General features: G+C 43.6%; 1 protein-coding gene across 2 annotated transcripts in view; it reads left to right on the top strand.

Annotated features, from left to right (window-relative positions):
• Window positions 1-14,808, top strand: part of ppp1r21 (protein phosphatase 1, regulatory subunit 21) — a 29,973-nt gene that overhangs the window by 7,153 nt on the left and 8,012 nt on the right. For both annotated transcript variants that reach the window (XM_080782752.1, XM_080782751.1), the window contains exons 7-17: window positions 704-798; window positions 2,464-2,516; window positions 2,694-2,843; window positions 4,436-4,537; window positions 4,634-4,722; window positions 4,851-4,987; window positions 5,771-5,863; window positions 6,552-6,679; window positions 13,202-13,354; window positions 13,465-13,557; window positions 14,157-14,417. In XM_080782752.1, the coding sequence (XP_080638878.1) occupies window positions 704-798; window positions 2,464-2,516; window positions 2,694-2,843; window positions 4,436-4,537; window positions 4,634-4,722; window positions 4,851-4,987; window positions 5,771-5,863; window positions 6,552-6,679; window positions 13,202-13,354; window positions 13,465-13,557; window positions 14,157-14,417 (1,354 nt within the window). The remainder of the gene's footprint in view (window positions 1-703; window positions 799-2,463; window positions 2,517-2,693; window positions 2,844-4,435; window positions 4,538-4,633; window positions 4,723-4,850; window positions 4,988-5,770; window positions 5,864-6,551; window positions 6,680-13,201; window positions 13,355-13,464; window positions 13,558-14,156; window positions 14,418-14,808) is intronic.

Raw genomic sequence — 14,808 nt, 5'->3', positions numbered from 1 at the left:
TTATGCAGGATTCTAGTGGTATCCCAATTTGATTGAAAACAAAGCAAAACCATCTAACTTTTAGAAGGTTTACATTGTCTAAACCATCTCTACACTCTACAGTATCTAAACTGTAGAACTATGTGTGAACTATCTAGCTGAACTAGTGTATCTCATCAATAATATACAGGTCATATTGACCCCACAGAGAAAGTTGAGGTTATGCGTGTATTTGTGACAAGGTGCAGGATAAAATAATTAGTGCATGAAAAAAGTATTTTTTATTCTTTATAATAAGCTCCAATGTGCTGATAATATATCAAATCAACAATAGTAAATCAGTCTAACCACAAGGACCTAATTGTTCAATAACTACTCTAAACGGCTTCCTCCCTACTCCCCTGTTTGAGTTTCATCATATTCCTTCAGTGTCATTGCGGGCTGACAATGAAATGAGGTGAAATGTAATAAACTGTGATAATGATGTGGTTTGGAGATGTGCGGCTGTTGGCAGTAATGTCTATTGATGTGTGGTTATTGGCCCTTACTTCACCCTTCTCTACTGCGTCTACTACCACCATGCACAATAAAATATTGTTAATGTATCCATTCATAACTCCATTCATAACTAACTGCATTTGGTTCCGTCCGGCGTCCGTACACTCGTCAGAGTTGCAAATGAACAGTAAGGATTGGACTTTATGCGCTTGGTTGTTCCCTGCAGTCAGCAGCAACTGAAGAAGTGCCAGTCGGAGCTCAACAGACAGCTGATACAGAGCAGCAGTGTCATCCAGGAGAAAGTGCCCTTCAACGACACCAGTGAGTGTTTGGATCCATTTCAGACACAATAGTAAACTCAAATTTTGGATTCTCAGAGCTGTTCCGTTCTTCTTTGAGTCATTTTCAAATCTCGCTAACGAATATTATAAAACCAGACGGGATCTAATAACAGTGTGGCTTCCCTGTGAATCGCTGACATATTGATGACTTCATGTACTGTAATTGATGATATCATTTGCGCCTAAATATAATACGGGTGGAGGACCGATACAGATACTTCTTTCTAGACTGCTCGGTCCTTAGGCGCAGCTGTTTAGGCCTGTGTGTGTGTGTATGGTAAATGGTGCATTTATATAGCGCCTTTATCCAAGGCGCTTTACAGAGATTGTACATCACATTACATTCAGCCATTCACACACACATTCATACACCGATAGCATGCAAGGCACCAACCATTCCCATAGGCGTTTCAAAAAGTATTTATTTAAAGACATTTAAGCCTCGGAGTCGGACAAAGCCAACAGCCGAGTTGACAAACCGTGACAATAAACACATTATTTTTAGGCGGAACAAATAATTGGAAAGAAGAAAACCCTGCCCTTTTGTTCTTCTTTCTAATTATTTGTCAACTCGGCTGTTGGCTTTGTCCATTCTTTCGCCTATGGGAAAAATGAATGGGGAATTATTTCCTGGTGCCTTCGTCATTCTGAAAGGGGGCGTGATTGTGACACTCTATAGAGCGCAGCAGTCCCGCCCCCTTTCAGAAAAGCGAGTGGCCCAGGAAATGAAACTCCAATGCATTTTTCCATCGGCACTTCGACTATAATTTATTTAAAGACGGTTACACCGCGGACAAAGCCAATTCGGATCATGACAAATCATGACAATGAACACAATGTTTTGGGACGATCAAATAATTTATAAGACGAAAAACAAAACAAATGGTGTTGTCTCCTGCCTTTATTTTCTTCTTTCTAATGATTTGATCGTCCCAAAACATTGTGTTCATTGTCATGATTTGTCATGATCCGAATTGGCTTTGTCCGCGGCGTAACCGTCTTTAAATAAATTATATTCGAAGTGCCGATGGAAAAATGGATTGGGGTTTCATTTCCTGGGCCACTCGCTTTTCTGAAAGGGGGCGGGACTGCTGCGCTCTATACAGTATAGCAACAATAACGTTTTTCAGAAAACTTTGGTCAGGCTTTAGAAGGCGCTTTTAGAATCGGCCTCGGGTCTTGAGGACTAAATGGGTTAACCCATTTTTGGTGTTTCAAACATGTTATAATTTAGCTATTGAAAAAATAGCAGATCTACAAGCTCGTAGCGCGCGACTGAGTGGCGCGCTACGAGCTTGTAGGTCTGCTATTTTTGAAAAATCGTTAAAATGTGGCACAAATCATAGAATATGTATTTCAGAGCGAACATTTTTAACTAAAATATTTGCTTCTGTGGGGTTCTTGATATGAAAAAGGTTGAGCACCACTAACATAGAAACATAGGTTTTTCAGAAAACTGTTATGATACTATCGTATATACATATAGTAATGTCATATAGTCATTTTGCATAGAGGGCCAAAATAAATGGCAAAAACCTTCGTTCTTTTTAGTCGTATAGCAAGGTTTAACGCTGTCATAGTAAGGTTTAGCTCAGTTATCTGCTCAAGTCTAACTGGGGTCTGTCTTTCCTCTTGCGTTCTCCAGAGTTGAGTGTTTACAACAGCCTAAATGTTCCACCACACAACCGAAGACATCAGGTGAGTGAGGTTACATGATGAAAGTATTCAGTGTTCATTTTGAGAGCAAATTTAGATTTTAGTTTTAGTCAGTCCCTTGAATAGTTTTCATTTAGTTTTTGTGACATTTTAGTCACCTGGAATGTTTTAGTGTTAGTCTAGTTTTAATGAGAAGTTTCTGTTTCCTTTTGGATTCAGCTGAAGGCTCGGGACGTGGCGGGTCAAGCATTAGGCCTGGTACAAGACCTGGTGGCTGCCCTGTTGAACTTCCACTCCTACACGGAACAAAGAGTACACATCTATCCGCTGGACTCTTCCATTGAGCCCATCTCCCCTCTCAACCAGAAGGTAACACAATGTTGCAGAAAAAACAGGGATTTTTAGTCTTATAAATGTGTAGACATTTTTTTTTTATATATATTTTTTATCCCACGATTTTGTAACCCATTTTTCCCCCCTGTGTCAATCATCTAATGTGATCCTGGGCTCTACACACCCTCCACCAACCTAGTCCCCATATATGGGAGACAAGGGGAGAGCAACGGACTTGAACTCATGCTTCCTTCATGCCTGAGTGTCCAAGTTGCTCCTTTACACCTGACAGGGGGGAGTTTCCCTGGTTGGACGTAGCGCATGGAAGGAACACGTTATTCCAACCAGTTCCTTTCCCCAACCATCAGGCGCCCCGGCTGGCCAGGGGGAGGCAGTTTAGTGACCAGGATTACTGCATGTTTTTTGTGAGGGTATCTACCCTAGGGGACACGGGGAGAACATGAAAACTCCATACAGAAAGGCCCTTTCGCCAAACCCCGCCTTCGGGTATGGGCACTGATGACGCGGAGGAGGAAACACGCCGCCAGCACCCACAGCGTCCCGAGCGGGAATCGAACCCAGGACCTTCTAGCTGTGAGGCGACAGCACTACCAACTGTGCCACTGTGCCCCTGTGTAGACATTTTCTACACATTATTAGATTATTAGATTCATCTCATTCTTCTTTTTTTTTTGGTAGATTATCACACAGTTAGTCAGTTATTTAGGTTTAAGTCTACTTACAGGACATTAACATCTCATTTGAGTGCCTGTCAGCATTCTCTAAATCCCTGTCTCTCAGCTGTTGGGTGCGCAAATGCGCCTCCATGCCTTTGATCTACCGCACACCAAACTGTTTGACGACGCATGTGCACTGGCGCACCGCTTGTGTGCACCCGTGCATATATAACAATATCAAGCAACATAGTCCAGTCCATTCATGAATGTCCATCATCATTATCATCAGCGTAGTCCTGTTGGGTTCTATATTCAGTCCATTTCTCCCATTTCTCGATCAATAGATCCTCTTGTAATCTCAAGGTATGAGTTAGTTTCTCCACTACAAATATCTCCTCCACGTTGCTCAGCCACTGCTCACAAACTGGAGGTTCTGTCTTGTTACATAGCCTTGTAATTGCTTTTTTACTAACTGCCAAGGTACATATCTTCTCTTTGTGTGTAGATTCATTTCATTTCGTACTAAAATACGATGAATATGGTTCTGTATATAACTGAGCTCATGCTTGCCCTTCAAGTACCTACACAGTATTTTATCCTATTTATAAGATATTGTTAAGGAAACCTCTGTCCGTCATTCTATCAGTCAGACTGCCGGGTCTGACTGAAAGACACGTGCATGAATCTTGCACGAACATTGCATGATTGACATGTGCAATCAATGTTCAAATCCACGTTGTGTTATTAGCACTCATAGCTTGCGATGGTTGCGAGTGCCAATGATTCCATGGCGGGTCGTAAATGTTTGCCGGTTGCCGGCACACACACACACACACACACACACACACACACACACACACACGACCAAAAGGTCTGCATATAGTAAAATTATATATACAGTACACATTGCCTTTTTATCCCTCAAATAACTCTATCCCTCTCTCTATGCAGTTTTCCCAATACTTACATGAGAATGCAGCCTATGTGCGCCCTCTGGAGGACGGCTTGTTGCAACTACACCATAGCATCACAGAAGACACAGTTACCATGCTTGTGAGTGATGATGTCTTTCTATTTCCCCCCCAATATGCAGTGACCTTCTAGTAGGCACTTGTTTATTGTATTGACTTGCGTGCTGTTGATTTGAAGGAGACGGTGGGTAAGCTGAAGAACTTTGCAGATCACTTCTCTACGTACACCAATTTCCTGCAGAAGATTCTTCCTTACCAGCTGAAAAGGTCAGCGCTGTGGGTGTGTGTGTGTGTGTGTGTGTGTATGTGACTGTGGGGCGGATGATTTCTGCACAAGCGTGTGCGTGCTAGAGAAATGGCCTTTGTCAGTGATTGTTCTCCTTTTCTCTCATCAGCCTGGAAGAAGAGTGTGAGTCTCCTCTGTGCACCGCCGTCCTCACCGCTAAAAACCAGGAGCTGCAGAACGACATGAAGAGGGTGACGTCTGTGTTCGGGAAACTACAGAACTACATAAACCTCTTGGCCTTACCTAGTAGGTCCTCCCCACCACCGGGAGCTTTGAGCTTCTCAATGCCTTCACTTTGTTCCTCCTCAAAAGTACGGCCATTCATTGCTGTGTGAATGTGACACAAACGGCAGTTTAAAAAGATATATTTTCGGGGCACATTAATTACAAAACAACGCCCTCTCTGTATAATGGCTCGTACACACTGCACGATATTTGCTCCGATTATGCTTTCGGGTAGCATTTTTGGCACTCGCCGACAACTCCCGATGTGACGCATGATCGGGCTTTGATCGATGAGGTTTTGCTCGCTGTGTGTGAAAGGATCTGCGAGAAGAACCAGTGCCGATTTAAAAGCGTTCGCCGACGCCTTCCCGACCATTTCTGAATATCTAGCAGGTTTGATATTAGACTCTGTCGCCGACTGGACATAATACAGTATGGGTTGCGACTGTGTCCCGAGAAGGCCTGTGTTACAGCCAATGAGAGCACATGACAGCTGTGCTGACAGCGCTGTCTGTCTGTCTGTCTGTATCGATACGGAGAGAGACAGAGAATTATTTCATGAGAATCAAGATTTAGCGTATTTAATGTATCTGGTCTGGATCGCATCTTGGTGAACTCTTGCAGTGTGTAATCCCTAGTCGGAGACCAATCGTTTAGTGTGAAAGCCACAAAGATATAATGACAGTCGATTTAAAAAAAACACTCCTGTAGTGAAATACATAACGATCTGATGACTCGCCGACCACTTTAAAACTGTTGTGTGTTGTGTGTGTGTGTGTGTGTGTGTGTGTGTGTGTGTGTCAGGTGTGCGACAGGACGCCATGCCACAGAGCAGCTCCTGTGCCGTTTTCACCCAGCTGGCTGCCTGCCTGCACTGCTTTCACGATGGCATTAAAGGTGAGCTGCACCACTCGGTCACACACACTGCATTTGACCTAGAAGAGCCACGCTACCGTCAGCGCTGCACAACAACACACTCCCACTGTTGCCATGCATCGAAAATATGTTTTACTTTATGTTCACTCAAGCCAAAATATGGTTATTGTTAGCCTCGGTCCCAGGCTTATTCATCTGTGAAGAGAAAACCCTGGTCACAATATAAGGCAGAGAGTGCATAGCCCGAAGTGTTTTGTAGCTCAACCGTCTGTTGACCAATTATTATGTGAAGATAGGTTGAAAAGTGTTGAAGTCGTCCTTTAAACACCTTCACATGCACCCCCATCAATCATCGATGGGGAATCCAAGCTAATAGAAACGGCAGGCTTTCTATTCCAGAAAAGTTCAAATGCTATAATGGAAGCCATCATTCTGGCGATAATACAAATGTAAATGTATGTGTCAATGTTGGTGTTTCAGAACTTCCCACAGTGAGACACAGAGCGAGTAGACAAAAATAAATTGTCTTATTTTTAGTTAACATTAGTAAGGACCAATTATATAATACGAAGATAGATTGAGAAATTGGCATAATAATGACTAAATTGGGAGAAAAAGGAAAATAATTGTCAAAAAAAAAGCTGGTGACTTTCCAGAGCAGTTGTGTTAAATGCCTGTCCCACTGCTCCTTTCTCGTCGACGTGTCCAGAGATGTCGAAGCACTACAACCAGAAGGCCAGCTTGGAGCAGGAGCTTCCGTCTGTGACCCAGAAGCTCCGCACCACCAGTGACTGTCTGCTGGGATCCCTGGGCTCTCTCACCAGCGTTACTGGCAAGGTAACATTATTTAATATGAAACATTGAGACCTTTGTCATATAATAGTTTCAGGAATATAAAATAAGACATATCACATTGCTTTTCGATATGGACAGTGCGTTTCTGTCTCGGAGGTATTGCGAGATTTGGTTGCCAGACAGGACACGGTGGACAGTCTCGCTGGTGGACAGTCTCGCGATACTTGGTAGTTGGTACGTTCAGAAACATACTTTGTGCTCTTTAGATACCTCTATAAATTACAGTGTACACATCGAAAAGCAACACAGCAGGCAATGATGTGTTATCTTCTTTTATTTTTGCTTGTCCACTTGGCTCCATTGACTCCAATGTATTCCACCAGAGTTTTGCCACAGACGTTGGCGACTTTTCCTTCCATCTGTTCCTATCTTCCATCCTTCACAGGTGTTACCGATGATACTAATTAGGGCTATGTTCCATTTAGTGTGCAGTGGTTCTCAATTTAATTTCAAGGCCCCCCATAACTCTGAGACTGTACAAAAGGAACCAAATGGACCCTTTGTCCCTTACCAGTCTATTTGTACACTCTCAGAGTTACACACCCGTACGGGGCCATTTGGAACCCACTCAAGGACACTTTCCAGTGACCTAACATGCACAATAGCAGCACCCGACTCTGTTTGACCAGACTGGAACAGAGCCTTCATTAGTATCAGCTGTAACGCTCTAGTTCTTTCCAAAATGGCGTGTGTGTGCATAGAGCCCATTGACTCTTAAAGCCTGGTTCATGGTCAAAGCGTGCTGTCACACACCACCGCCACCCTGCTGTGTGCATGACCCAAAATGTTAATTCTGCCTGCACCTGCCTCACATCCATGCATCGATAATCTGTCACCAGGCGTGAAAATGAAAAGACAAGAATTCCACCCCCAAAAGACATCAAAACAGAGAATTACTAGGTGCAATAGGGGAATACATTTTTGTACTTTTATTTGTTTAAAATAAAATAAATTGAGGCTTCCACCCAAACCCCCAGAAAGGCTGGCCAACGTTGAATCTGCCACTACCTACTGGTCAAAAGTGCACCTGCAGCACGTTCATGGAGGTGGATGGATGTCCAGTGACGTCATGTGCGTTAACTGTGGTCTCAAACCACAGAGAACTTCCGTTGAAATGAATAGCAAGGGGCAGGGCTGTCGCTCCCGGTCTGCGCTCTGTCCTTTATTACTGTATGCTTCCACCATACAAAATACAGTCCATGCATGTGCAGTGTTTCCTGCAGGAAAAAGCTTTGGCATGGTGCTGGGCGCGGGGGGGAGGGGCTTCTGGCGCGCGGCCTCTGCCCGCGCGTCGAAGATTTTGATTAATTAATTCATTAATTTGATTCATTAATTAATAAGATTAATAAAGTAAGATTAATTTGTATTATTGCTCTTGTAATGCTATTGGGGACACTGGGGGGACACTAGGGGACACTGGGGAGGCACTGGGAAGACACTAGGGAGGCACTGGGGAGACACTAGGGAGGCACTGGAGAGACACTGGGGAGACACTGGGGAGGCACTCAGGGGAAAACTGGGGAGGCACTGGGGAGACACTGGGGAGACACTAGGGAGGCACTGGGGAGGCACTGGGGAGACACTAGGGAGGCACTGGAGAGACACTGGGGAGACACTGGGGAGGCACTCAGGGGAAAACTGGGGAGGCACTGGGGAGACACTGGGGAGGCACTCAGGGGCAAACTGGGGAGGCACTCAGGGGGACACTGTGGGGAGGCACTGGGGAGGCACTGAGGGGACACTGGGGAGGCACTGGGAAGACACTGGGGAGGCACTGAGGGGACACTGGGGAGGCACTGCAGGCACTGGGGAGGCACTCAGGGAGGCACTCAGGGGGACACTGGGGGGCACTGCATGGGCAGACACTGGGGTGGCACTTGGGGAGGCACAGGGGAGGTACTGGACATTTCATATCACACACAAACCATGATTCACTAGCCCCCTCAAGCTTTTTTAAGCTTGGCATGGCGCGATTTATTTCAAGCATGGCGCAGCGCCATGCCAACAACGTTGTGCAGGAAACCCTGATGTGGATAATAAACATATGTTCCTGCTTGCACTTCACTGCCCTCCCTCCCACTCCCACTTTGTCCCACCCAGGGTCACTAAAGTGAAATAAACACAGACAAGATATATATTAATGTTAACAATAGCGCTACCAACCTAAACGACACAACTCCACCTCCAGGACAACAAACCAGACATCACCTCATTGACAGTAATTCATGATAATCGTAGATCTTTCGAATGTTAGTATGACCCAGAACAACACCCTGTTACCCAATACCCTGGTGTGTTGCTTGTGTCTCAGATGTGTGGAGTAGAGGATGATGTAATGCATGGGTGTCTGCACTGCTTTTTAGGGCCCTGCCTTTCTTTGGTTTACACACATCGCCCTGGTAATGGCCATGGCTCAGCGGTCCAGTCACCTTGGCTGGTAATCCAGTCTGGCAGTGTACCGTGGGTTCGACTCCCGATCTCGACGGCCTTTACTGCATGTCTTCCCCCCATTTCCTGTCAGCCTACTGTCTGTCCCTCCATAAAAAAATATAAAATATAGGCGAAAGCCCCAAAACAGTTTAAAAAAAGAGCAACAGAAGTGGAAGCTCTGTTAGCTCTAGAGATGCTGCTCTACTCTCAGAATCACGAAAGTATTTTCCTCCAATTTCTCCTTTAACTTTTTTTTTGCCCTCCGGACACAACCCAACGAGGGAAGTATGAACCAGTTTGTGTCATTTCCAGTGGTGGAAAGTAACCTGTAGGTACATTTACTTAAGTACAATTTTGAGGTATTTGTACTTTACTTGAGTATTTCCAATACTTCTACTTCTACTCTACTACTGCTCAGAGGCAAATATTGTACTTTTACTCCTACATATTTTTTTTACTTTAGTTACTACTTTTCTAAAACTATTGTTACAAAACATGCATTAACCACTTCAGCACTATATACATTTCGGCCATTTGAAAATAGTCAATCTACAAGCTCACAATGCGTCACGATTCGACACATTTTCAAAAGATTAATTTTTACATTAAAAACTTGAAATGGGACATTCTTCATATTGAGTACTTTTGGCACTTTAAGTACATCTAGATACCAATACTTTTGTACTTACTCAAGTATATTTTGAATTCTGGACTTTTACTACCAACAGTCATTAAGACATGCGAATCACTTGACTCCTTCAAAACCGCGCTCAAAGGGCACCTACAGCTGCAATTCGAAACTGGCCCCCGTAAAATCTGAACCCCCTCACCCACCACCCACCCCTTTTTCCCCTCACTGTAAATTGAGTTAACAGTCTTTGTATTGAGTTGTGCTTGAAATGTACTGTAATTCTGCAAACTGTTAATAAATATTTCAATCAATCAAACCACCACTGGTCCTTTTCAAGTTGCAAATGTAATATGCTCTAAGATCAGATTTCAGTGCAACTGGCCCCGGCTTGCCAGCAGGGGGCAGAAGCTGGGCTCAGACTCAGACTACCTCAGAGTAGACAGGTTGCCAACTTGCCATTAAGGTCAAGTAGAATGTGGCCTATACTATAGGCCACATTCTACTTGACATTAATGCCCTATAGAATAGTGGTTTTCATGCCAAGGTCCATTATTTATTCTGCATTTGAGCCACAGACCACCATTTGATGACATTTGGTTAGCCTCTCTGACCCAAAACTACAAATATTTTGTTGTCTTTTTATAAGATTTTGTCCACAATTCCATGCTGTATTGATGTGGTACCATGAGACACTGGTCTCACTACCTTCCTGGACTACAATTCCCATAATTCTTTGGTGCACTGCTCCTCCTTGTGGATAGGGGGGAGAGCTGTCCTACTGAGACATGTAGTCCAGGAAGGAAGTGAGCCCAGTGTCCATGACATCAGAGACTACAGGCTCACTGCTACAATCTAAAATATCTAAAACCACATATTACACACATAAAGACCCCCAGGAAAGTGTTCTAAAGCTCCTAAACGTCATTAACATATATCTTTTTGCAAAAAGGGTGAAGTGTCCCTTTAAGCATGTAGAGCAGTGGGTCAGCTGAGCCGTCAGGGAGGTGGCAGTCAGTCAGTCAGTCAGTCAGTCAGTCAGTCACGCATCATGGAGAAACAGACCAGTGTTGTGTGATTGCTGTTGGCTGTGCTCTTCTGGCCTAGTGTGAACTCTCATGGGTCTAGTGGTAAACAGCATGTTGGCTGTTGATGTGTGTAGAATGAGTGGTGATTCATGAGCAGCCAGGTCCTAATAGCCCGGACGCTTCACATTTTGCGGCAGAGTTGTCCTCCCCCTGACCCGGCTGTCGAAAGCAGGCCCTCGTTGGGTTTTTACAGCGACTCCCTCTCATGCAAACATGGTTTAATTAAAGGCTTAACCGGCCACTTACACGGGGGATGAACTTGAGTGTGTGTTTAAAAAGTGCCCGTGTCCTATGACTCCTTGCCAAGGTTTTGTTATGGTTTCACCCAAGTGTGAAGACTTCAGCTTAAATATAACAACTGAGGCTCATGCTTCGTAACATGCGCAATATCAGTATCGCAAAAAGGCAACGATATTGCGATATATTGATATATCGTCCACTTCAAAAGCCAGCAACATCTCATCCATGCTAGTTTCCATTGTTGCTACACTTAGAATATCAAATTACAAGTGTGGGAACCCAATAGCACTTAAAATTAAGAATAATATTGACTTGTTATTATGCGTTTATTTAATTATGTTTAGTTTTCAATGTTGCAACACTTAAAATTTGAATATGAAATCTTAAAGGTAATATCGTATCGATATCGCAATATTTGGCATAAATACCGAGATATGACATTTTGATTTTGTCCATATCGTGCAGCCCTACTCGATGGGTTGCGAAAATCCAACAACTGTTTAACCACTTAAGCCTTGTGTAGTCCACATTAGGACCCCTACTTTGTCCTCCTACATCAAATATCTTTGCAGAAAATATCCGACTCACTACATCGCTTTGTGAGGTTATAGACCTGCTATTGGTTTTTAGACGAAAGCAGGTGCTAGCAGCTAGACCAAAATAAGGCAATAATACAAAACAAAACATGGTCCACAAACTAGCTCATCAGACACGTCTGATGAATGTCAGCTTTGTTTGAAGTGTCACTCGGGCAAGTTGCATTTAAGGGAGCTACAGTCTTTCAGCTGCTGTGCACCACCACTATCTCCCTTGTCAGGTTTGACCTACAAATCTCGATCCTGCTTTCAGTCCTCTGGAGTCGCGCAGACGGCAGGTTTGAGTACCACCAGGGTCGTCTTACACCTGGACTCTTACGCTTACTATTTTGCGCTTTAAATACAGCCATTTAAGTTTTGAGACCAGGTGCTAGACTCGCTTACTGGGGGTCATATATTTAAAACTAATAATAATTATAATAATAATGATAATAATGATAGAGTGATCTTGAATCAAAGAGTAGAATTCAACCAGCCATGGGACCAAGTGTCGTTATATAACAATTATTTATTACACATTATATTTATGCAGTGGTGCAGTATGAGCCAGGCTATCTTTCCTTTACACAAAATCCTACCTCAACATGAACACTCTTCTCTCTCAACAAAATAATACTTAACAACATTATGCTGAGGTGTTGGTTCTGCAATGTATGCTCTCTCTCTAGTCTCCCTCCCTCCTCCATACTTTTGTTTCTGCAGCCACGATTTACACCTAATATCTACCCCCAGCTGGCTCAGGGTGTGTAAACCAGACTAGCCACATGTGCCAACTAATGGCAGAAGTCCTGTAAAATTGCACCTCGTTTCAACCGCCTCTAATCTCACAACTATCTGATAAATTCCGTCTAATTGATGGTATTGACCACAAACACACTGTGAGGCGGCAGTGGCTCAGGTGGTGGAGCTGCAGTCTTGGAATACGCAGATGTGGAAAGTTACAAAGTACATTTTCTTAAGTACTGTGCTTAAGTACAATTTTGAGGTATTTGTATTTCCAATACTTTTACTTCTACTCCACTACACCTCAGAGGCAAATATTGTACTTTTTTCTCCACTACATTTATTTGAAAACTTTAGTTAGTTAGATTTTGAATATTATTACAAAACATTACCCACTTCAGCCCTATATACAGGCCATTTTCTTTTATTTTTTTCAACTTAAATTGTATTCATTTTTCATGAACAAACAGAAACAAGTAACGGAGTATTTCTATATTGCAGTATTGATACTTTTTCCACCAATGTACAAACGTTTCAGGTTCGATCCTCGCCTCCTCCTGGTTAGTGCCCGACCAATATCTACCGATTGTAGATATTATCTTTTTTTTTTTTTAAGGATTTTGGCTTTTCCGCTTTTTATTGATAGACACAAGTGTATATTGACAGGAAAGAGGGAGAGAGAGACAGGGAGAGACATGCAGCAAAGGTTGTCATGACCGGGACTCGAACACACGACACTTTAACCTGAGAACAGGTTCTACATCATGACAGTTTTTAATGGCTTAATCTGCTTCTACAGATCGCCACCTTCTTCAGCAACAACCTGGACTTCTTCACATCGTCCACAGGCTATGGGCCAAGAGGTGGGACTGTAGCCCTCAACCCCTTGCAGGCAGAGAGCATGCTGGATAACAAAAAGAAAGCAGCCGCTTATATCCACGCCATCAGAAAGGTCTGTATTATCCTTTGTTGAATACACATTGTCATATAACAACTTATAATATATTTTCCCCTGTATTGTCCTTGTCTTATTTTCGTTTTGTTTGTCATTGTTTTCTTCAGCCCAGACCACAGTCCGTTCCGTACAGAGAAGCTCTCTCAAACCGGCGCATACTGACGAGCTCTACCGAGAGCAGAGAGGGTCTCACTCAACAGGTTAGCTCAACGGGACCATTTCCACACACTCATTAAACCCATTTAGAGCTGAGGACGCATCTGTGTCACCTCATTGAAATGTAGTTGATGTACCCATTATTGCAAAATGAAAATTTCAACCAATCATTCAATAGCTTTTAACCACTTTAACCATTGTTTTAAACTGAAATATGGCAGATCTACAAGCTCATAGCGCGGCACCAAGTGCCGAGCTACAAACATTTTTGAAAAATCGTGAAAATGTGTGCAAATCTTCTTCGCTTTTAACTCAAATATTTGCTTCTGGAGTGTCCCTGGAACAACATATATTCATAGACTTAAAACGTATTAAAAACGCGGAAAAAATGAAATGAAAAAATAACTTGTGTAACCCGTGAACGGGAGGGAAGCTGTTCTACAGTCCATTAACTGGCAGTATTGTTGCATTGTTTTAAAAATATTTTAGCTTTTCTTAATTTCCTGAAAATGTTATCCCTTGTACTTTCTCCCACTCTCTCCCTGTCTTGCTAAATGCCATTACCCCGTCATACATCTTCCCACCGTGATCTCACACAGTCTGTTCCTTTCCTCTGTGCACCACCGTGGCCTCCTCCCCTCAGGTGCACCAGAGCCAGGAGAAGATCGCTCGTCTGGAGCAGGAGAAGGAGCACTGGCTCCTGGAGGCCCAGCTGGGGAAGGTGAGGCTGGAGAAGGAGAGCCAGCGCATCGGCGACCTGGAGAGCCAGCTTTCGGCGGCCCTCGGGGGGGGCCCCGTGGCCACCCACGCCGCACCGCCGGCCGACGATGTCTCGCTCGGCGGCGAGGAGGATACCGACATGGAACAGAAGGAGAAGGATGCCATCCAGTGCAGCACCAGCCTGGTACACAGCCATTATGTCCTCCTTAGCTTTGGTTGGATGAGATCTGCGCCTATTGATCCGACTGATCATCTAAAGCAGTGGTTTTCAAACCCTATTTACATCAAGGCCCATTATTTATTCGCCATTTAAGCCACGGACCACCATTTGATGAGATTTAGCCTCTCAGACCCAAAACTTAGAATATTTTGTTGTCGTTGGATAAGATTTTGTCCACAATTAGAGACAACAGGCAAACATTGATCAAAATAACAATTCTTCTACATTCTCTAATTGTGTAGACTAATGAAGTAATGCAGTTGCTTAACAACAATTTAACTCTTGAGAGCGTAAAATGAAACCAAACCATTTTAGCCGATAGCCGATACTGATACCCATATACTGTATGTTTATT

This window comes from Protomyctophum bolini (genome assembly GCF_963924005.1).
Source record: "Protomyctophum bolini genome assembly, chromosome: 14".
In the NCBI taxonomy this organism is placed as follows: Eukaryota; Metazoa; Chordata; class Actinopteri; order Myctophiformes; family Myctophidae; genus Protomyctophum; species Protomyctophum bolini.
This window is presented reverse-complemented; position numbering and strand designations above follow the sequence as displayed.